The sequence below is a fragment of the Saccharomycodes ludwigii genome, chromosome II (genome assembly GCF_020623625.1).
Source record: "Saccharomycodes ludwigii strain NBRC 1722 chromosome II, whole genome shotgun sequence".
In the NCBI taxonomy this organism is placed as follows: Eukaryota; Fungi; Ascomycota; class Saccharomycetes; order Saccharomycodales; family Saccharomycodaceae; genus Saccharomycodes; species Saccharomycodes ludwigii.
The window spans coordinates 2,174,362-2,196,626 of NC_060201.1; the positions used below are offsets into that span (position 1 = coordinate 2,174,362).

A 22,265-nucleotide genomic window follows, 5' to 3' on the forward strand; every position below is an offset into this window, starting at 1 on the left:
AACATCGTATACTGCTCCACCCACTTTGGTGTATATATATAATTTATACATTTTTATAAATTATTCTATAACAAAAATAAGAAACTAATTAGAAAAATAAAAATACAACATGCCTGTTGGTAAGTCATTAATTAAAGTTCAAAAATCCATTGGTAAAAATAAACACAAAGTTCATCCAAAAGGTCGTAAGTTTGCACAGTTAGCTAGAGCATCCTTGCGTGATTCTAAGGTAGCGGCTAAAAAGAAAGCCTATCAAGATCAAAAATCTAATGCATTGTTACGATACAAATTTATACAGGACATCATAAATTCGAATTCATTTAAAGAAAAAACAACATTTAGTCCACAAGAATTGTTTATATTTATCGAACAGTTCATAGCAAGAGATGATGAAGAAATTAAAGATTTGGAATCAAAAAAAAAACCGAATAGACCAACTTCAAATAAACAGCTTTTATTAGAAAATAAAAGAAAATTAGAAAAAAACGAATTTCAAACTGGTTTCCTATGTTGCGATCTAACAGATGTTGATTCAGTCAAAGCCTTAAGAAATTGGAACGGTACTTTTGGTGGATTGAACAACTTTAAAAAAATACGTATTAATTCTAAAGCAGAAATTTTAAATAATTCTGCTTTAAATGATGTTGAAATGAAATAGTAAGTATATTATAGTAGGCTGAATCGTATATACATGTTTAAATTTAAATGACATGAGATAAAGGAAATAGAATTGTTTTTCCAATTTATTATAGTATATAATAAGCGCTTATAAACATATGATGGAAAGTCATCAAGTAGGGAGGGGAAATGACAAACGTATGTATTTACTCTTGCTTTTCATCATTATTTCTACCTTTATGCCTTGATATTTCCTCTGTTGTTAATTTTCTAACAAAATAGTAAGCTAGGCCTAAAAATATTACCAAAATAGGGATCCGTAATAAAAATAAACTTTGTGTATCGTTATTTTTAGTTTTTAATGCTTTCTCATCTGTTGCATTAGAAATTTTTTTAAAAATAATTTTATTTGGATCCCCGGAAATTGTTCCCATCAAAACCCAAGTCTTATCAGAATTTTGAAAATTTTCAATAATATTTAAAATCTGATCAGGCTGGGTTGTAAAGTTACCGTTAATTACACTAAATAAATCTTTGACTTCAATCGGTAGAGTATGAATATCAAGGGGATTTAAGATATGCTCGGATTTATCATTGATATCGTACATCATTAGCTGTTGGATATTTTCATTAGATAGATTGTTAACGATTTTGTTACTTCTATGGAAGTCATTATTGGTACAAGAAAATTTGTTATTTTTCAGTAAAAATCTACTGGCAAATTTGGGAATGAAAAGTTCAGATAAAGAAAGATTTTGGGATGATTTTATAATTGGTGCATCTCTTGATATAATTTCTGACCATTGAAACGGTTTAATTTTTTGTTTTATCGTATTTTGTTTCTTATCTAAATATCCTAATATTTCTTTTTTAGCTTTAGCATTGGATAAATATTCCTTTAAAGATACCAAATCAATATCCTTTTTATTGAGTTCTTTACTAGACTGTGTTGATTGAGGGTATTTTTCTATTTTAAATTCAGGTATTATTTTTTCACTAATAATATCCTTATTAATAACGGGATATTTTTTTTTTGTATCTTCCAAATCAATATTTATATCTGAAGAAGGTTTATTGTTAGAAACCACATGTGAATTTGTATTAGTCAATTTAGGTGACGCAATATTAATTACCAGCTTATTTTTTATGCAATTGTAAATAATATCATCTGATATTTTCCCCTGAATAATTAATCTACGTAATTCAGTTAGATTTTTGGCTTTCGGATTGGTTTTCTCTAATAGACTGTACAAAATATCTTTTCCTATGTAATTATTAAAGGTGTTTGGCTCTGCAATCAGCTTTTTGAACAGAGTTAGAGACTTTTTTTTCCCTAAATTGGGTATAGCAACTAAATCTGACCAGGATATGTTATGGTTATGTTTTATTTTGACATTTGTGCTATAAAACAGTTTTTTTAAAGGCAAAGATATACTTCTATATGCTTCTAACATTTGAATGTATGGAGTTTACAAGTATTTTATTTTTTTTTTCTACTTATTTCTTTCTTTTTTCTTTTTTTATATTTTTTTTCTTTTCGAAATGTATTTGTGTATTAGGTTTAAATATAATCTATCAGACGTTCGTTCTTGAAATAATTTGCCATATAAGAAAATTAAGCATTTAAAAATTCAAACATTCGAAAAAAAAAAAAAAAATAAAAAAAATAAAAAAAAATAAAAAAAAAATTTGTACTTTTAATGTGGATAATTTTTAGAGTAGATTGTTCATATCTTGACAAAAATTTAAAAAATTTAAAAAAATAGAAGAGAAAATGAAAATGAAAATGAAGCACAATGAATATAATTGTGAATTATTGGATGTTACCAAAAATAATATCCAAAATCTCTACATAATTTCAAATAAGGTACTGCCAATCCATTACCCAATGGAATATTTCTATAAAATACTCCCTTTTGAAAGTTATACAACTACCAGCAACAAAAAGAAAGTTGTACATGGTTCTAAAAATGAAATTTTTTACACAAAATTAGCAGCATATCACGGTATACCAATTGGATGTATAAAGGCCAAAACTTTATTCAATAAAAATAACATTATACCAATTGGAATATATATTGAAATAATAGCAATCCTCGGACCGTACAGAAATAAAAGAATCGGTCGAAAATTATTGAACTATGTGGAAGATGAATGTAAAAAATCATTTATTCATAAAATATACGTTCATGTTTCTGTCAACAACCTGCCTGCTATAAAATGGTACCAGAAGCTGGGTTTTGTAGAAAGTGATGTTTTACCCAATATGTACCAATTAAATGACGGCAATAGCTGCAATGCCATTATAATGGTTAAGACCTTGTAATATTTTTTTTTTTTATAATAAAATATAAAATACTATCAACATATTTACTGGTATATTAAGCTATAAATGTACAAAAAAAAAAAAAAAAAAAAAAAAAAAAATAATAATAATAATAATAAAAATGAATGAAGCTTTTATAGAAGGAGGAACAATAAAGAGTAATCTTCGGTTGTTTAAAGCAGATATAACGTTTTCTTATGATAATATATAGTACTTTAACATTAATAACTCTTTTAGAATATTGTTTTTAGCCTTATTTTCTTTTTTCTAAGAAAAAAAAAAAGGGTAAAACAACACTTACTCAAACTATTAAGCTTTAGTTTCTTTATCTTTTTTCTCTTCTTCTTTTTTGTTTTTTTCCTCTTTCTCATCATTATTTTTTTTTCTTCTTCTTCTTCTTCTTCTTCTTCTTCTGTATCAGTATCTATGTCAGTGAATTCACTGCTTGAATAATCTTCATCTTCATTTTCTTCGTCAGCAGCATTACTCTCTTCATCCTCATCACTATCTTCAAGTTCATCATCATCACTAGTTTTTAATTCTTCCACAGGTGCATCTTTAACTTCTAAAACAATCGTAGCATCTAAATCACAACCAAAATAATCACAACTAGAAACAACAATTCTATAAAAATACATACCTTTTTCTTGTGGAGCAGGTTGGCTGAACGGCACCTTAATAGTGCCAACAACCCAGTCTTCAGGGTTAAAATCGTGAATTTTGGGATCATTATCAATAGTCTTTTGATATAATTTGATATTTTTATCGGATAAATTAGCAAATGATAAGTGAGAAACCATAGATGGTGTTTGAATTATTTTATTATCCTTTTGAGAAATAACTAATGCGTACCAAGTTGCTCTTTTTTCAACTGGAAAATGAGGAGCATAAATATATGGAGTTAGTGGTTGATTTTTAACAGCCGATGTAAATGGATCTCTTTGACTTTCAAAATCATCATATAATTCATCATTTCTATTCACAAAATCTTCTGGAAATTTATCTGCTTGAATAAACTTTTGCTTGGGGGAACGAATCAATATTTTTAAGTCTATATGGGAAATTGCACCCGGGGTAACAACTGGCTCTCCGGAAACTACAAATTTAGATCTTAACAAGATTAACTGTGGAATTTTGGACGCAACGGTTAACGTATCATGCAAATCTTCAATGTTACTGATACCCAATTTTTCCATAGCATCATTTTCAGTTAAAGTAAATAGTTTACCCAAAGTTTTCGTATCTTGATTATTGGCTTTCTTCAATGAATTTATAGAAACATTCGGTAATTGTAATAGTTGGGCATGTTTTGATGGCATCGTAGCTTGTATAATACATTTGCTGGTTTCCAAAATTGTTAATGAAATATCAGCATATCTAAAGGCACATGAAATTTCTAATAAAGATAACAATAAAGAATGGGTTTTTGAAACAATTCTGTATTTGATTTCATTATCGTCTTCGTTAACTCTGTTCACATGGTTTTTCAAATACCTATAAAAATCTTCATTGGTCAAATGAGGGTACCACATTTTGTATTCATAAGCATTAGATAACCATTGTAAAACGGTCTCAACAGTCACAATTTCAGTTGGCTTATAATTAAACAAAATACTAATAAAATAATTGGAGGTTTCCACCTGAATGCCTTTTTTAGTCACAGATTTGGTTTTTGACCACCACCTGTTAACTACGATGGGCAAAATAGCACCTAGCACCACTATATAAAAGGCAATTACACAATAGGCAGCAATGGAGGAACCTACTAAAAATTTAGGTAATGCGATACCATGGGAAGTAGTTTGGGGACCATCTGGATGACCATATTTCAAATAATTTTCTCTAGTCAATTCATCAGTCAATGCTTTATAAGCCTTGGTAATCAAAACAAATTTTTCCTGTAGTTTGTCCCTCTCTTCATCACTTAAGTTTTGAGGTAATTTGTCTGGATGGAACTTGACCGATAACTTTCTATAAGCAGATCTAATATCCTTTTCGGTGGCATCAGTAGCAGTACCTAAACCTAACAATTCATATGGATCAAATAATGAATTTAGAGCATTTTCCCTTAAAGAACTGTTGCCATTAATTTTATTTTGAATTAATATGGAAATTAATATCCAGGCAACAGTGATGATTAAAGTTTTTCTTGATAAAATACTACGTTTAAAGAATTTTTTGTAATATTTGGTGCGAAATTGTTTTATATTGACATTAGTGTATTTGTTTTTCAATTGAGCAGTGACGGTGATGTTTTTATCCTTGGGTGCCTGTTGATGCTCAGCGTTTTCTTGTTCGAAAGACGGACAAAAGAAGATGTTGTAGAAATGTTTTAAAGTGCATGGTATTAATATAACTAAGGCGATAGTTAACAAAAAAAAAGGCCATGTTTGAGAATCCTCGTCATAATCATAATTCAAGGCCATTCTGTAATTATTATTTTTTTTCTGATTTTTTTTAATTTAAAATGTGTTTTCTTCAGTATGGTAACTGAGTGAGGATTTGTTGGGATTATTTAGTTGATAAGCTTTCATAAATGGAACAAACTTTGAGGTTAAATAGAAATGAAATGTTGGCAAAAATTCAAGAAGGCGAAAATGAAAGAAAAGAGAAAAAAAAATTTGTTCGTAATAAAATTCAAGCTTATTTCCATTTCAATTTTCTAAATTTGACAACGCATTTTTATTAATTTTTTGTTTTTGTTTTTGTTTTTGTTTTTGTTTTTGTTTTTGGCACGTGATACACACTGTTATATTCTGATGGTGTATGGGTGTTGTTGTTTTGATTTACAGCTTGAAAATTATCTTCATTTCTTTTGTTACCCGGTTGGAGTGGTTTATTTTTGTAGTCGGGTAACAGAGTTTTTTTTCTTTTTTCTTTTTTCTTTTTTCTTGTTGAAATAACAACTTGAATAAATTATAATCTTTTTTTTTTTACTTTAACTTCAACTTTATTTCTCTCTTTGTTGTTTACTCTTATTTCTTTCTTCTCTCTTCTCTCTTCTTTCTTCTCTCTTCTCTCTTCTTCCCCCCCCCCCCATAATTCCAAGAATTACACTTAAGGAAGAGAAACCCAAAAGATCTGGCTTCACGTCTTTTTCAGTTCGTTTCTCTCAACATCACCCTCGCCATTGTCACTTTAATACTATACCACATATAACCCTGTCATGATAAATAGATTCAATAATACCAATTTCCATAATCCCAACAATTTATCACAATTGGCCCAACAAAATGTTAATAGTAATAAAGTCAAAATAAGTATAAATGGCTGGCAAAATGCTACTCAAAATGACGTAATTAATTTTATATCTAGAAAAACAAGAATTGCTGTTGTTGATTCATATATCGATGGCCAATTAGTTTATGGCTTTGTAAATAATATTACTCAGGCTAACAACTTACTTAATTACAATGGTATAAGATTTGCCGGCAATGCATTAAAGTTTAATATTATTAACGACCAAAATGGTACTGGTGTCGGTACTACTAATAATACTATTAAGCTATTAACTGAGTTTTTGTATAAAAGGTTTAATCCCCAATTAAAAATGTTAGATTTAAGTGCATTACATCAAGACCCTGTTTTAGTATCAAATGGTTTATTCAGTTCTCTATCGACCCAATCTAAAATGTTCCCTGCTTTAATGAAATTAGCAGAGAGTGAAAGCGGTAAAAACCCTGCTTTTATTATAGAAAGCATTAATTTAAGTGACAACAATTTAAAGGATGTTAATGGGTTGAATAGTATGGCTTTAACTTTCCCGACTTTGAAGAATTTATGTTTAGCCAATAATCAAATCAGTAAATTTAGAAGTTTAGAAAATTGGAAAAACAAATTTAAATACTTGAGGGAATTGATTTTAACGAATAACCCTATTACCAACGACTTGAGTTATAAAAACGAAATGTTAAGACTCTTCCCCCGTTTGATTTTATTGGATAACGTATATGTTAGGGACGAAACTAAATTGAATTCAATACTAAATTTACCATTTTATAAAAAACAATTTTTTTGGGAAAACGATCAACTAGGTCAATATGCAACTGATTTTATATCCAACTTTTTGAATTTATGGGATAGCAACACAAGAACACAGTTATTACAATTATATACTCCGCAATCACAATTTTCTACTTCTGTTGATTCTTCTATCCCCACTAGTACCACTCCTAATTCAGATCAAGATCCATCGTTTGGACTTTATTTACCGTTGTCTAGAAATATTTCTAAAGTATCTAGTTCGAAGTCAAGACTTGAAAGATTAAATGTCGGCTTAGAACAAATTGAAAAGGCATTTAGATCTTTACCAAAGACAAAACATTTCTTATTAGAGAGCCCTCATAATTATTCTGTTGAGTCGTGGGGATTTGCTCCGGGATTTATTATAACTTTGCATGGATTTTATGAGGAAGTGGGTAAACCAGATCTGGATAGAGATCTTGCATCTAATAGCAATAAGTCAAACAATAGAAATAGAAGATATAATAACAATAATAATAACAATAGATTGGGTAAAAAAGCATTTGACAGAGTTTGGTTGGTTATTCCCCAAGGTAATTCTGTCATAGTTGCATCAGATATGTTATGTGTTAGAGCATATGTTGAAGGTTCATGGGTCAAATCACCGCCATCACAAACAAAAGTTCAACCACAACAGCAACCATTACAAGCTCAACAACCACTACAAGTTCAACAACCATTACAAGTTCAACAACCACTACAAGTTCAACAACCACTACAGGCTCAACAACCATTACAAGTTCAACAACCATTACAAGTTCAACAACCATTACAAGTTCAACAACCATTACAAGTTCAACAATCAGGGGCTATACTGACTCCACCAACTTCAGCTGGTACCAATATGTCTAATGCAAGCGCTAACAATATTATCAATACAAGTACAACAACAACATTACAAATTCCTCCCGAGATTAAATCCAAATTAAACATGCAACAATTAATTTTGGTGAATAAAATACACTTAGAAACCAAATTGAATGTTCAATATACTTTAATGTTATGTGAGCAAAGTGGTTGGAATTACGATGTTGCCATTAGAGGATTTCAATCAAGTATAAACAACATTCCAAGAGAAGCTTATGGCATGTAGAGGAAGAAACAGTTAATGTAGAATTTATTTAATGATATTTGAAAATAAAGGTGTAGAAACAAAGAAAAGGGAAAATTGGATTGAAAGTGTTATTAATAGTTATATGGATTTTTTTTTTTTTTTTTTACTTCTATTCCTTTACACTTGTATATTTTTAATATCATTTTTTTTCTTTTTATTTTGCTTGTATTAAAATTATTAAATAATGTATAACTTACTATTGTGACATTAATATATATTGAGATGAAATAGCTGACACTAAAAGTTAAAAAAAAAAAAAAAAAAAAAAAATACAGACATTTTCCTTTTTTTTTTTTTTTTGTAAAGTACTAAATTTATAGAAACTTATATTTAAATATTCTGTTTCTAATTTATGTAAAATATATATATATATATTTACAAAAAAAAAACATATATAATCACATACAGCAAACATTGGATAATTATGAGAGCACCACCGCCACCAAGGAAGTCTAAAGGACGCTATTTTAAACAGGCATCAAATTATATTTTAAAAATCATAACTTTACAAAAATTAAGAAATAGATGGAATTTACATAGAATACACTGTTTTGATAGACAAGTACAATTTAAAGCAAAAATTACCAGAGATAGAAATAAAAATGGTGTAATACGTAAATCTTATAATCAATTTGGAAGCGTTAAAAAAAGAAAATGGTATAGAAAGCCGGGAAAAACTAATAATTCTAAAAAGCCATTATTAATTATCGATTATAATCATTATTGCACAGTAAAAAATAATGTTGTAGGTAACAATTCGAGAAAACAAAACAGTATCAAACCTCAAATTTCAGCTGATAATAAAAATGATATTACTACTAATAATAAACAAAACAATTATCCACAAATTACCATTTTGGAACGTTCGACATTATCTAAATTACACATCAGCAAAAGAAAGTATAAATTGAAAAAATTAAATATGAAATTAACCTCAACTTTTCCGGAGCCAAATTTACAGGACAAATTTAGTAGCATTGATATTAATGACGACGAAAAAGAAGAACTCTTGATGAAAACAGTTCAAGAGCATCATATTTATCAAAAATTGAACGAATTGGCAGATGTAAAAATCAGTTTGAATAAAAAAAATATAATCAAAACAACTGCTATTCCAAATTCAAATGTTACTACTGATGCTAATAACAGGAAAGGTGATCAGAGATTGCAAATTGATAAAAACTTTTTCATTCAATTGCCAAGGGATAATATAACTATTGATAAATTATTTACCGAATCCAATGACAATACGCACCAGAGCAAGAACAATAAAAATTCCAATTATAATATTGATCAAGAAAAATATCACATGATTGAAAAACATCCACATTTAGACATGATTAGAACACCTTACAATAACACAAAATTAAAAATAACAGATTTTCTAAACAAAATAGAAAAAGAAACAAAGCCTAATATGGAAGAATTATATACTGATGGTATTAGTACTACAAGATTAGATAGTGATTTTGATGATACTATGTTATTATCAGGCAAATACAGTAATCAATATATCACCAACAACAGGAGTTATGATAGAAGATCCAAAGGTGGTGATAAATTAGATGAAGTGGCAACAAGTAGTGATATGATAAATTCATTAAAAGTAGCCCATAATATGTTTAATAACTATTTGGAAATAAAAACCGCCTTCCAAAAGTAAATTATATACAGAAAAAAAAAAAAAAAAAAAAAAAAAAAATAAAAAATAAATAAATATAATTGTGTATTAACAAATCAATAATTTATTCATCATCTGAATAAGCTGGTGAAGCTGAAATTAGTTCACCTATACGTGTATACTTTTTGGCAAAATGAGCCTCCCAATCTTCCAAAGATTTCCTTTGTGCGGGTGATAAATCACTTAAGTCATCAATTGGCTGATCCCATTCTCTAATATTTTCACTGTCAAAACTATTAAGCGCTAAACCTCTTGAGGCATCAGATCCTGCAAAATTATTATATGGGCCACTTGGTCCATAGAATTGTCTACCAGGAGTACAGTCATAAACATTTCCATTAACTGCAATAAAAATTCTTGGATCGTCATGTCCATTATATTTATTCAAGGTACGTAAAGTAAATTTTTGTTCTACAACTGGTTCACTGGTTGAACTTGCATCTTTGTTATTTGTGGACGCGTTGTTAGTTATACCTGTTGGATCTTCTGATTCCTTAACTTTGCCAAAAATCATATTATATAAAAAAGACATGGTTGGTTCTATAAAATGGTTGCGGTAATATATATATATATATATCTTGTCCAATATTTTAATAGATGTAAGCAATAACTTCTGTATATACCAACTATCTGTATACAACTGTATTACTTTTATAGATATAAAAAAAAAAAAGAATGGTTAGTTTATTTTTTTTTTTTTTAAATAAAAAAAGGGAATAAAAAATTAAAATTGTAGTTATGAAGATTCCAGTAAACTTTCAAAAAAAAAAAAAAAAAAAAAAAAAAAAATTTATTTTTGAGTCCGGAATTCTTATAAATTTAATAATGGTATTACCATCTCCCTTTCTCATCGTTTATTTTATACCCAAAATAATAATAATAAAGATATATTTTAAATCAAAACCCAAATATTGTCCATATGTAATTAAATAAATCCAATAAAAACAACAAAGAATAAAGAACAAGTAGAAAGAATATACATAACTGGAAATTACACATCAGTAAAGCTCTCATCTCTGAAAAATTTTGCAGACTGCTCTAAGGCATTGCTAACAGCATTAATTTGTTCTTGTGCCCTATTCCAATCCTTATCGTGTATTGCATCTCTTACGCCAGGGAATGACCAAGAATCATGTTCTCCGTCGGTTATTGTCCATAATGTTGGTCCAAATAAAACATTTTTGTAGAATTTTCTTAACCCTGGTAATCCGCCAGCGTCAATCTGCTTTGTAGGTGTCAACGCTAATTTTCTATTCCAAGACCACCTATGAACAGAAATCAAATTAGGTTCAACATTTTGCCCCTCTTCGATAACAACTTGACCCCACATATCTAAAACCTTTTCCCATTCTTTGACAATACTATGCCAAGTGGCCAAAGATGATTCTATGGACCTTAGATCTAGTTTTGAAACGTTCTCATCGTTGATTTCTGATATCTGGGATCTTAAATCTTCAAATATGTCTTTCAAATTGTCAACAAAAGTGGCAAAATTAAATGGAATTATTGGATCATCAACAAATTTTAATACTACCTCCAATGTGTATAGTATCAATCTTGAAGTTCTATCCCAACCTTTCCCATCTTTATATTCCTTGTACAATACTTCTCTTAAATTTTTCCAGGTATCGGAACAACTATCCAAAGGAGTCTCTCCCTTTTTGTTTTCAGGTGATGCTAAAATCACTACGGGTATCCCATTTGACATATATGGAATCCAATTTCCATATTGATGCACATTTTCAGTTTTAATGTGGAAATCAAACTTGTCATTTAATTTTGCAAAGAAATCAGTCAACATAGGATTACACTGGATATTCAATTCATTAATGCCAATACCTAATTGTGAAATATCAATGTATGTGTAAATTTCATGTTTAATCCTACCCAATTGATCTTCCAACAGCTCAGTGGAGCCAGCATAGTTATAATAAGATGCATCGTATGATATAAAATATATATTTCTTAAAGGCTTCCAATTGTATTTGTATTTGATTTGTTGAAATAACTGCACCAGAGACATTAAAACTGCAGTTGAGAAATTAGGATAAAGGGCACCATTACATGCGGAATCTCTTGCAGCACCTATTATTATGGCCTTGTCGTTTTGCTCTTTACCGTCTATTTTAGCCATTATATCCCAACTAGGATGGAAGGCATCAGCCTCTGTTTCGACTTCCATATCAACTAATATAGCATGGCTATCACCAGTAAACCAGCCGTCGTCCCATTCTTCACCTATATCTTCCAACATATCTTTTAAGATAACCGCTTGTTTTCTAGACAAAGGAATGGTAGGAATTTTAGGTACTAATAGGGATTTATCTAAATCAATTCTATTGGGTAGGTTCGATGACCACCCAGGAGTTAGCGGATCACCAGTGCCAAATTGAGGTAATCCTACACCTTTCATTTGAATATTGTCATCATCATCATCCTCTCCATCACTTATAAATATTATACCCTGGACACCGTGGGATTGCGCAATGAGTATTTGTTCGCTGACCAAATCCCCATATTTCAAAACCATAATAACTTGGAAAAAGTCGATACTCATATTGTTATGCAATTTTTCATAGTCACTCCAAGTACCATACCCACCATATATTAACGTAGCATCATGTTGCTTACCATTTGTAGATAAAGGATTAAAATTTAGTTCACTTAAATCTATTTTAAACTCACCACCAGCTCTTGGTTTCAAAACTAACGAAGCATTACTTGCATAATTCAAATATGATTGGTATGATGTTTTATAAACCGATTTAATACCATTATTGCTGAATGATTCATAGACATAGTCCGCAATAGCTAAATCACCCTTTGTACCGGCTATATGAGGCATGCTACTCAAATATTCCAAATCCTGCTCAAACTTGGCCAAATCAACACACCTCTTAGCATAATGCAAAAGTTCATCCTGATCAGAAAACATTCCGTTGATACCAGAATCAGTCTTATTTAAACCTATTATGGTTACAATATAAGCAATCACACTCATTAACACAACGTAAACAAACCTTCTCATTATTAATGGATTTCCCAATTTCGATAAATAAAAGTCGATCTTTCTACTTAAAACACCATAAAACACAATCAACGGACACACTGTAGTTTCATGGATCGGAATAAGTAGATTAGTATAAAACTTATAACTCATTTTTTTTATCTTTGAGCAAAAGTCTAGCAGTTTTCGTCTCCTTAAGTCGTATGTTTCTTCTTCTGCTTCCTCTCCATCTTCTTCTTCATAATCCATCATGAGTGGAGGAACTCCCGCTTCAAGGCTACCACTATTATTCAAATTCACACCAGTAGTATTATTGATATCATTATTTTCATTATTAGATGAACCGTTTAAAAGCACTTGATGTTCAGAATCACTTTCTTCTTCTGAATGCCCAATTTCGAGATCGTCATAATTAGGTGGATTGGATGGTAAATCGTTATCCTCTGTGTCATTTACTCTTTCGTACCGAGGCATGATTTAAATTGAAAAACTATAGTTAGCTTTTGTTGTTCCTAATCACTCTTACTAGTAAAAATATACGTTATGGTTATTGAATTTAATATTTAAGAATTTTTAATAAGATTAATGATGGTTATTGCTATTATGAACTATATTTAAGTAAATGTTGAAGAACATAGTAAAGAATATATATATATATATAAATAAATGCTTTTTCTTTTTCTTGTTCTTTTTCTGCGTTAATTGACAGTCAATTAAAATAACATAATTAAATAAAAAGTGTCCTGTCCGATAGACCGGTAGCTTGCAGTATTTTACTCTTATTTCCGAAAAAAAAAAAAAAAAAAAAAAAAAAAAAAATTAGACTCAATATTTTCAAGGAAATTATTATAACTTCATTTTTAATTCAGCTTTGAGTATGCTATTGTATAGAAAGCACGAAGTAAAAAAAAAAAAAAAAAAAAAAATTAAATAAAAGCGTTCGTATCTAGTGTCTATGCTATTAAAACTTAATTGGATGGATGAGAGAACAAAAAAAGTATAATATTGCTATGGTATGCGATTTTTTCTATCCACAATTAGGCGGTGTTGAATTTCACATGCACCATTTATCCCAAAAGCTCATTGAACTTGGTCATTCCGTTTGCATTATAACACATTCATATAAAAATAGAAGAGGGATACGGTATCTATCAAATGGTCTTAAAGTTTATTATGTGCCGTATATTGTCCTATATAGAGAAACTACCTTTCCAACAGTCTTTTCTACATTTCCCATAATGAGAGATATATTTATTAGGGAAGATGTTCAAATAGTACATTCACATGGAAGTGTTTCAACATTTGCTCATGAAGCATTAGTTCATGCATCTATAATGGGGCTATCCACAGTTTTCACAGACCATTCTTTATATGGATTCGACACATTGGGGTCTATTTTAATTAACAAGTTATTGAAGTTTAGTACCACATTAGTTGATCAATTAATAGCCGTTTCCAATATAACAAAGGAAAATATGTGCTTAAGAACTATGTTTGATCATTCCAAAATATCTGTCATTCCTAATGCAGTAGTTCCTGATGACTTTAAGCCGGACGAAAATTTAGCTTTTTTGAAAAAATCAAGGAAACCAGATGACCCAATTACCATTATAGTTATATCAAGATTATTTCCCAACAAGGGGGCCGATCTTTTGACACACTTAATTCCTAAGATTTGCGAAAATAACCCAAAGGTTAACTTTATAATAGCAGGCGACGGTCCTAAATTTATAGATTTCCAACAGATGATTGAAACTTACAGATTACAAGAAAAAGTTCAATTAATTGGATCTGTCCAACATGAAAAAGTAAGAGATGTTATGTGTCAAGGTGATATTTACTTGCACGCTAGCTTGATTGAAGCATTTGGTACCGTATTAGTAGAAGCAGCTTCCTGTGGACTGCTAGTTGTCACCACAGTGGTTGGCGGTATACCAGAAGTATTGCCAAAACATATGACCATTTTTGCAGAAAATACATCAGTTTCAAGTTTGGTCAAAGCCACTACTAAAGCTATTGAATTAATTAGAAATGGATATGATACCACAACTTTTCACGATGAAATAGCGAAGATCTATGATTGGAAAGACGTGGCGAAAAGAACTGTCAAAGTTTATGATAATGCTGTAAATAGGAGTGATAAACCCAAAAATTGGTTGGAAATTGTAGAAAGGTTTTTTAACAATAATAAGGATACTGGCAATGGTATGATGGCTAGATGTTTGTTTGCATTGTGCGCAATTGTTGATATACTATTTTATCTATTTTTAGAGTGGGTTCATCCAAGAGACAGAATTGACAAAGCTATAAAATGGAATCATCGAAAGAAATAGATATAAAGAAAATAAAAAAAAAAAAAAAAAAAGAAAAACTATATAGATGTGTCATTGAAATTTGTTAACAAATTATATAATTTAATAGATGGATTTATTTTTCCTGGATTTGTCACTATTTTCTTGCTTAAATGGTTTAATTCGTGGAAATTATTTTTGAATTTTGTATGCAATTTCTTATGCGGTTTAAATTCCCATTCATCAAGCCAATCATAAGTTACATTTTCTGTCTTGCTACTTGTTTTTGATATATATTCTTGTAAGTCATTAATTTTTTGTAACAACTCAACTTTATCCCAAGCGCTATAGACTTGAAAAGTTTGAACAAAATTTTTAGATTTCAATTTTTGAAAAGAAGCTATTGATAATTCAATAATCCGCTCATTTAATTTTATATTTTCAATTTCCAGTGTTTTATATTTCGTCTTCATTTCTTCATTTTGCCTTTGAACTTCGTCCATATTAAATGTCAAGCTCTTTAGATTTTGTTCATTCTTTAATAATTTGACTATTTTAGACTCTAATGTTTTAATTTTGAGATTTAATTCCTCAACTTTTTTTTGGTACAATTTAAAGTTTTCTCTCTTACTGGTTTCTTGTTCTGAAGGGATTAATGGTAACTCTTGAAATTGGGAGACTGGTTTGTTGGTATCTTTTATGGATGTCACTTCCCAATGTTGAACAAAATCCACATACTGGTTTAAATTCTTTATCACTACTGCTATCTTCTCATCATTTAAATTATGGATAATATCAAGTAAGGGCAACACAATCATTAAATGAAACTTTTCAAATATTAAATTTGGCTTTTCGTTAACACAATATGTTTCAGTACTCTCTAGTTCAGAACATTTTGTTTTTAACAAATTTTCTATTTCTAAACGTTTTTCGTAAAGTACTTGGATACTTCCAGTTTGTGGTATATTGCTAATCATATCTGAAAGTAAAAAATTTACCAAATAAAATAAAGTCTCGTATATATAATTTAAATGTGGCGATACAATAGCATCTAACGAAGGTATTGATATATTGTTAAAATCCAAAAATTGTATAATATTTGTTGTGAGTTCTTTACGTACTATTAACTGTGGAAAACTTTTGTAAATGAAACTCAAATAAATTAAATTATATGATATTTCTATTTTTTTTTGATAAGTTTCAATGTTGAATACGTGGTTATTACTAATAACCTGCTTGGCCAATTCAATTAAAAAAATGGAAAGTTGCAAGGAGCTGTAATTAACCTTGGAATACAACTTGTTCTTTAATTCTGCTATGGTTTTTAAATGGCTAATATTTTCCATTTCAATCTGAAACCTTGAAATCTCAATGTCCCTTTTTTTTAGTAATAATTTCGAATCATCATATTCTTTTTTAAGTTTGGATAATTTAAAAACTATTTCTTCAAGTTTTTGTTGTAAATTTAGAGTTTCCTTGGTCAATTCAGTGTTAAACAACTGATAGTTGTTGCTTAAGTCTTTTTCATTACATAACTGAGTTTGTATCTTTTCATTTTCAGTATATAATAATTCAATTTTTTCACTCAAATCTAGATTTTCTGCTGTCAACTTGTCCACAATTTCCATTAATGTGATATCTTCTAGTGGTATCAATTCATCAAGTTTGTGTAGTGTAGTAACTAATTCTTTAGAAGTATTATCTAAGTCCGATTCTAAAACCTGGATAGTTGACTTTAAGTCATCAATTTCTTGTATTTTTTGTGTTTTATCTTTCTCTAAAGTTGTATATTTACTTGATAATTCATTCAAAGTCTGTTGTAGTTCTACATATTTCAAGGTTAAATCACCATATTTAGTAGTTTCTACTAAAGTATTTAACCTCTGTCGTAAATTTTGATTCTTAGTCAAAAGATTATCAATTTCCAATTTTTGAATGGCATTATATTCCTCTAAAGTTTCTTTATCGATAATCAGTTCTTCTAATTGTTGTTCTAAAGTGCTATCATTACTCTTTTTATTTTTTTCAATTTCTAATTCATGATACTTCTGAGTCAACAAGTAAACCTTGTTTTCTAATTTACTAATGATATTTTTTAATCTTTCGACATCTTCTTTGTTCATTAGTTTTAGTCCTTTTTTATTTTTTTGTTTTTTCTATTTCTTGTAATATTATATTTGAAAAGGAAAGATGTTGTTATTTATTTATTTATTTATTTATTTATCTAAAAAAATAAAAAAATTTTTTATTGCAAGGCCGGTTAAGTTTTAACAAAAACACCCGCCGAAACCAATAAATAAAAGTGAACATGTTAATGAAATTTGAAAACAATTGTTTACTACTAACATCTATAACTCAATCAAGTTTTTTTCATGTCAACAAGCTATATCTATTCACAATTTTTATTAGATTATTAAAAATATATATACTCTCCAGCTGTTATGACCACATAAATATAAATATAAAAGTAAAAGTAAAAGGGGAAAAAAAAAAAAAAGAAAAGAAGAAAAAGGAATACAATAGATTTTTAATATGAGTAAAAGAACCAAAAATATCAGATTGAGTAATGGTTTAGCATCACCTTCACCAGCTCAAAGATTGTCAGGAAGTGGTATTAATAATATACAATCAAGAACCAGCAGTACTAGAAATACCGAATTTCAATCAAATGAGGAACTACTTGAAGAACAAAAGCAAGAAATATTTGAAGCCTTTACCTTGTTTGACATGAACAATGACGGATACATAGATTATCATGAAATGAAAGTAGCGTTTAGAGCGTTAGGATTTGATTTAGATAAGAGACAGTTGTTAGAAATTTTGGATAAATATGATGAAGATGGTTCTAGGCTAATAAAATACGAAAATTTTTTTAAAGTAGCTGCTGAAAAAATACTTGAGAGAGATCCAATAGAGGAAATTAGAAGAGCATTTAAACTATTTGATGATGATAATACTGGAAAAATAACTTTTCATAATTTAAAAAGGGTTGCTAAAGAGCTAGGGGAAAATTTAACTGATGATGAATTGAGAGCGATGATTGATGAATTTGATTTAGATAATGATGGTGCTATTAATGAAGAAGAATTTATTGCTTTATGTACAGAATAAGGCTTGGAAAAATGGGGCAAGGGGTAAGGATTAATAACATAAGTGTTGAATAGATTGTAAAATTATTAAATAATATCATTGTAAACCTGTTATATATATATGGATATGTATATTCTTTTAATGATACGTATTTTAAACAAAAAAAAATAAAAATAAAAACTTAATTATAACTAACAATATTTGATTACACAGCTTAGTAAGTGGTTGTTGTAAATATCACATAGAAAGAAATTGTTTCAAATCCAAATCTAAAATGTCAAACATTCCAGTCTCATCTTCACCAAGTAAATTTTCTAAAGTCAAAAAATCAGAATTAGTAGAAAATAAATATTGTTTATCATTTATAGTTTGATCATTAAAATTATTTTGAAAATGCTGCGGACTACTGTCAGTAATTTCTATAGAATGAGCACTGAGACTACCAGTGATATTGCTGACAGAATCATCGGTTTCATTAGAAGTAGTGTTTATTTGGTCCGATGCCTCAAAATTAGTATTTTCAGTAATAGCCTCTGAAAGAAGTGATCTAGACAACTTCTCGATAACTTTTAATTGGATACTTTGAAGAGTGGTATTTGTAGACATACTAATAGTTTTATTTTCAGCGTCATAATATTCATCTAAATATTCACAATATTTTTGAAAAGCTACAATATAATTAGACCTTTTGTAGCAGATTTTGGCATTAAAGGAATCCAACGAGTTAATTAATTGATCCAATAAATTATTTTTCCCGGAATCTTTTGTGCAATTTTCAAACACACCATCCGTATTATATAAGTTGTTAAAAAAATCTTTGTAACATCTAATTACGGTACATTTTCTTATGGCCCATGCAATATTTAAAAGTGGTTTTGCAAAAATAAATTCACTTCTCTGTGAACTTAATACTTTCTCCTTAGAACCAGCCTCCGTTAAAAGAGTTGTGCACATTTTCAATGTATTAAAACTACATCTGATCAACTCATTTTCATTCCAGGTATTTGATGTGCCAAACAAAAGTTTAAAAAAATGGCCAATACATAATCTTAATGCCATTAGCGGTAGCAGTACGAGGTATTCAAATAAATCAGCTTGTTTAACCAATTTAGCATCTGTGTAGAACCGAATTCTTTTAAACTCTTTCTTCATAAATTTATTTATAATTTGTAAATGAACCTTTAAAGCTGGAATGCCTGTTGGCTTCAGTAAATCGTTTAAAATCTTTCTAGAAATATATAGAAACCTTTTCAAAAGAGGTAATCTTCCTCTTTCAAAAGTTTTCAAATCAGATGGCATAAAATGTGCATCAGAAAAATATAAGGGTTTTCCTAACTCGAAAGAAGTTATATAATCCGCATACAAAGTCCAATACCACAAATTTTCAAGAGTAGCTATATCACCTATCTTAGACTCTTTTCCCGTGTAAATTTTCCTGATGTCTCTGTTTAAACCCAGAACCACTATAATGGAGCATAGGGATTCCACAAGGGAAGACACATATAAATAATGTATATATGGCTCATTGAATATTTTGAACAAAAACCTCAGCATTAAGAATTGGGCTCTTTCTATAAAACACAAGGGCCCACTTGACATAGCTTCTAAAGCCAAAAAAAATTGTAACATGGCATCTGGTGCTTCTCTTTGAAAATGCATAAATAAAACGAGGTACAATACTATGGCAAGTGAAAAATAATTCCTTTCTTCCAATAATTTTAATTCAATAACAGTATCGTTTTCATCATGAATAATACATGATTCCATATCCTTCAGCACTTTTCTTTCGTCCAAAATATGGAAAAAAGAATGGTAACATGAATTAAAATATTCACGTACACATGTCTCAATCTCTGAATACTTGGGTAAAACAGAACACATTTCCAAAAGTAAAGATCCAACCTGTGATCTTTCCACTATTTTCATTTCCTTTTTAATCAATCTCAAATTGGCCTCTTTCCACTGCAAGCGTTCTTTTTCAAATATATTCCATAATTTCTGCTGCTTGGTGTTAAATTTTATATCAGAAAAAACAAGCCCGGCCTTAAGTGAGGTTGGTCCTAAATAAACATCTTTATTCTCTTTGCTAAATAAAAACCCATAATTTTGTAAAGGATTAAGCAATACATTTTTGTTTGAAACTCCATGTGCTCCAGTGATAGAATAAACATCGTATTCATTCATTAAATTATTATCGTCTGTTAAGTTATCTATAGAGGAATTCTGCTTTCCAGAAAGAATAGACATTTTTGTATCAATGGTGGTAATGGCTGTGTTTTTTTCTACAGCATTGGAAGGTGTATTATTTGTGCCGTTGCTTAAATAAACACAATTTTCAATATTCCTAGTTGCACATGAACTACATTTCGGGTAATTATGATCACATTTCAGTTTCCTTTGTCTACAAAATAAGCATGATCTAATAACTTTTCTTCTTCTTTTCTTAATCTTTTGTATGTCTTGAACATTATCATTGTTTTCAGGAAGATCATTGACAATAATATTGTTTTTTTTTATACTATCACTATTCACTGACATCAACTTTATGAAAAGGAAACGATTTAAAAAGAAAAAAAGATTTAAAAAGGGGAAAAGGTGGAAGGGAAAAAGGAAAAAAGGAATAAAGATAGTTACAGAATATATAGACTTTTCTTTTTCCTTCTTTTTTTCTCTTCTTAGTTAAAATATCATTAATGAATATTGCGACAGATATAAAAATGAGAAAGAACCAACTTAAAAAAAAAAAAAAGAAAAAAAAAAAAAATATTTTTACATTATCTTGTAACATTACCCGAATTACTTTTTATTTATTCATTCTAAAGTAAAAATGGAAAATAAAAAAAAATGGAAAAAAAAATTTCGAAAACTTTTAATTTTTAGTCAAGTGCAACTTTAACATAAATCATTGTTTCTTTAAGTTTTGTCTTTAAATAAACATAAAACTTGTCCCCCCCCCTACCTCAACTAAGAATAATCTTTTTTTAATAATGTCCTATTCTCACTTAAGTAACACGGGTTCTCGTTTTACCAAAGAAATCTCAAAGCAATTATTACCACGCTATCATAAATATTTATTAAAATCTGTCCCAGATTTTTTGCGTCCTAGACTACCACTAGCCACAAAGGAAAACCAGTATAAAAATGAAAGAGATTGGGTGTTTATGCCAGGTGATCGTGTAGTTGTGACCGATGGTGATTGTAGAGGTAACGTGTGTGTTGTTGTTCGACACAATAAAGATACCAATAGTTATATTTTAAACGAAAATGGACCAACCATTGAAGCCGCTGTCCCAAAAGAATTATGGGTTGATGGCCAAAAGTCTCATGTTGTAAATTTTCCAAAAGCTGTTTTAAAAAGTAGTTTAAAACTTTTAGCTGATATTGAGGATGATAAAACAGGTAAAACAAAGACTGTTGCTATTCAAAATGTAGTGTTCCGTGGATCTTACTTTGATAAAAACTACAACAAGATTATGCCAATAAGATGTGTGTCAGGCCAAGAAGATCTAATTATACCATGGCCAAAACCAGAAGAACACGAGGATGGTCCACTGGCCACTTCTCAATCGATTTGTAGGGAACAAACTTTTTGGGTGGAAAGTATTGTTAAAGCCCCTATTCCAAAAGCTGCTTTACCTAGTATTAGAAACGAAAAATCGAAATATGCTAGAAAGAATGAGAAATTAAGCACTGCAGATATAAAGAGGTTGGTTGCGCCAAAGATGCCGTTAACGGACACTAAGATGCATTTCATTGCTGAACGTAAAGAATTAGAAGAAACTGTTTATAAAAAACGTGTATTAACAGAGGAAGCCAAGGAAAAAATCGGTGAAAAAGTTTTTGAACATTTGTCCAAAGAAATGTTATGAATAAATTGAGCTTGTTTTATTTTAAAAAAAAAAAATTCCTAGTGAATACTCGTTTTTAATATATGGTTTATGTTTCACTTAACAAATAAGAAAAAAAAATAAATAATAGTGATATTAACACAAGAAATATCAAAATCTGTATATAGTTCAAGTATATATATTTACTTTTACATAATTTTTTTTTTTTTTTTTTTTTTTTTTTTTTTTTTTACCATTGTTTAAGTAATTTGTATAAGCATATAAGAT

General features: G+C 29.2%; 13 protein-coding genes across 13 annotated transcripts; 7 read left to right on the forward strand and 6 right to left on the reverse strand.

The window, feature by feature from the left end:
* Window positions 1-109: 109 nt before the first annotated feature.
* TMA16 (Tma16p) lies at window positions 110-658 on the forward strand (the record flags this gene model as incomplete). Its single annotated transcript, XM_046080673.1, has 1 exon — window positions 110-658. The coding sequence occupies one exon, from the start codon at window positions 110-112 to the stop codon at window positions 656-658; it is 549 nt and encodes a 182-aa protein (XP_045936287.1).
* A 166-nt stretch (window positions 659-824) lies between these two features.
* MRX4 (Mrx4p) lies at window positions 825-2,072 on the reverse strand (the record flags this gene model as incomplete). Its single annotated transcript, XM_046080672.1, has 1 exon — window positions 825-2,072. The coding sequence occupies one exon, from the start codon at window positions 2,070-2,072 to the stop codon at window positions 825-827; it is 1,248 nt and encodes a 415-aa protein (XP_045936288.1).
* Window positions 2,073-2,392: 320 nt separating this feature from the next.
* On the forward strand, window positions 2,393-2,944 carry NAT5 (peptide alpha-N-acetyltransferase subunit NAT5; the record flags this gene model as incomplete). The annotated part of the gene is made up of 1 exon (XM_046081380.1): window positions 2,393-2,944. One exon carries the CDS (start codon window positions 2,393-2,395, stop codon window positions 2,942-2,944), a length of 552 nt encoding a protein of 183 aa, XP_045936289.1.
* A 233-nt stretch (window positions 2,945-3,177) lies between these two features.
* On the reverse strand, window positions 3,178-5,370 carry SEC63 (protein-transporting protein SEC63; the record flags this gene model as incomplete). Its single annotated transcript, XM_046080671.1, has 1 exon — window positions 3,178-5,370. The coding sequence occupies one exon, from the start codon at window positions 5,368-5,370 to the stop codon at window positions 3,178-3,180; it is 2,193 nt and encodes a 730-aa protein (XP_045936290.1).
* Window positions 5,371-6,110: 740 nt separating this feature from the next.
* MEX67 (Mex67p) lies at window positions 6,111-8,060 on the forward strand (the record flags this gene model as incomplete). The annotated part of the gene is made up of 1 exon (XM_046080670.1): window positions 6,111-8,060. The coding sequence occupies one exon, from the start codon at window positions 6,111-6,113 to the stop codon at window positions 8,058-8,060; it is 1,950 nt and encodes a 649-aa protein (XP_045936291.1).
* Window positions 8,061-8,505: 445 nt separating this feature from the next.
* On the forward strand, window positions 8,506-9,744 carry OSW1 (Osw1p; the record flags this gene model as incomplete). Its single annotated transcript, XM_046080669.1, has 1 exon — window positions 8,506-9,744. One exon carries the CDS (start codon window positions 8,506-8,508, stop codon window positions 9,742-9,744), a length of 1,239 nt encoding a protein of 412 aa, XP_045936292.1.
* Window positions 9,745-9,826: 82 nt separating this feature from the next.
* On the reverse strand, window positions 9,827-10,294 carry DAP1 (Dap1p; the record flags this gene model as incomplete). Its single annotated transcript, XM_046080668.1, has 1 exon — window positions 9,827-10,294. The coding sequence occupies one exon, from the start codon at window positions 10,292-10,294 to the stop codon at window positions 9,827-9,829; it is 468 nt and encodes a 155-aa protein (XP_045936293.1).
* A 459-nt stretch (window positions 10,295-10,753) lies between these two features.
* SCDLUD_002186 (uncharacterized protein) lies at window positions 10,754-13,243 on the reverse strand (the record flags this gene model as incomplete). Its single annotated transcript, XM_046080667.1, has 1 exon — window positions 10,754-13,243. The coding sequence occupies one exon, from the start codon at window positions 13,241-13,243 to the stop codon at window positions 10,754-10,756; it is 2,490 nt and encodes an 829-aa protein (XP_045936294.1).
* A 506-nt stretch (window positions 13,244-13,749) lies between these two features.
* SPT14 (phosphatidylinositol N-acetylglucosaminyltransferase SPT14) lies at window positions 13,750-15,102 on the forward strand (the record flags this gene model as incomplete). The annotated part of the gene is made up of 1 exon (XM_046081450.1): window positions 13,750-15,102. The coding sequence occupies one exon, from the start codon at window positions 13,750-13,752 to the stop codon at window positions 15,100-15,102; it is 1,353 nt and encodes a 450-aa protein (XP_045936295.1).
* A 38-nt stretch (window positions 15,103-15,140) lies between these two features.
* Window positions 15,141-17,183, reverse strand: NIP100 (Nip100p; the record flags this gene model as incomplete). The annotated part of the gene is made up of 1 exon (XM_046080666.1): window positions 15,141-17,183. The coding sequence occupies one exon, from the start codon at window positions 17,181-17,183 to the stop codon at window positions 15,141-15,143; it is 2,043 nt and encodes a 680-aa protein (XP_045936296.1).
* A 409-nt stretch (window positions 17,184-17,592) lies between these two features.
* On the forward strand, window positions 17,593-18,171 carry CDC31 (centrin; the record flags this gene model as incomplete). The annotated part of the gene is made up of 1 exon (XM_046080665.1): window positions 17,593-18,171. One exon carries the CDS (start codon window positions 17,593-17,595, stop codon window positions 18,169-18,171), a length of 579 nt encoding a protein of 192 aa, XP_045936297.1.
* Window positions 18,172-18,387: 216 nt separating this feature from the next.
* On the reverse strand, window positions 18,388-20,688 carry SCDLUD_002190 (uncharacterized protein; the record flags this gene model as incomplete). The annotated part of the gene is made up of 1 exon (XM_046080664.1): window positions 18,388-20,688. One exon carries the CDS (start codon window positions 20,686-20,688, stop codon window positions 18,388-18,390), a length of 2,301 nt encoding a protein of 766 aa, XP_045936298.1.
* A 449-nt stretch (window positions 20,689-21,137) lies between these two features.
* MRPL40 (mitochondrial 54S ribosomal protein uL24m MRPL40) lies at window positions 21,138-22,019 on the forward strand (the record flags this gene model as incomplete). The annotated part of the gene is made up of 1 exon (XM_046080663.1): window positions 21,138-22,019. One exon carries the CDS (start codon window positions 21,138-21,140, stop codon window positions 22,017-22,019), a length of 882 nt encoding a protein of 293 aa, XP_045936299.1.
* Between the last annotated feature and the right edge of the window lie 246 nt (window positions 22,020-22,265).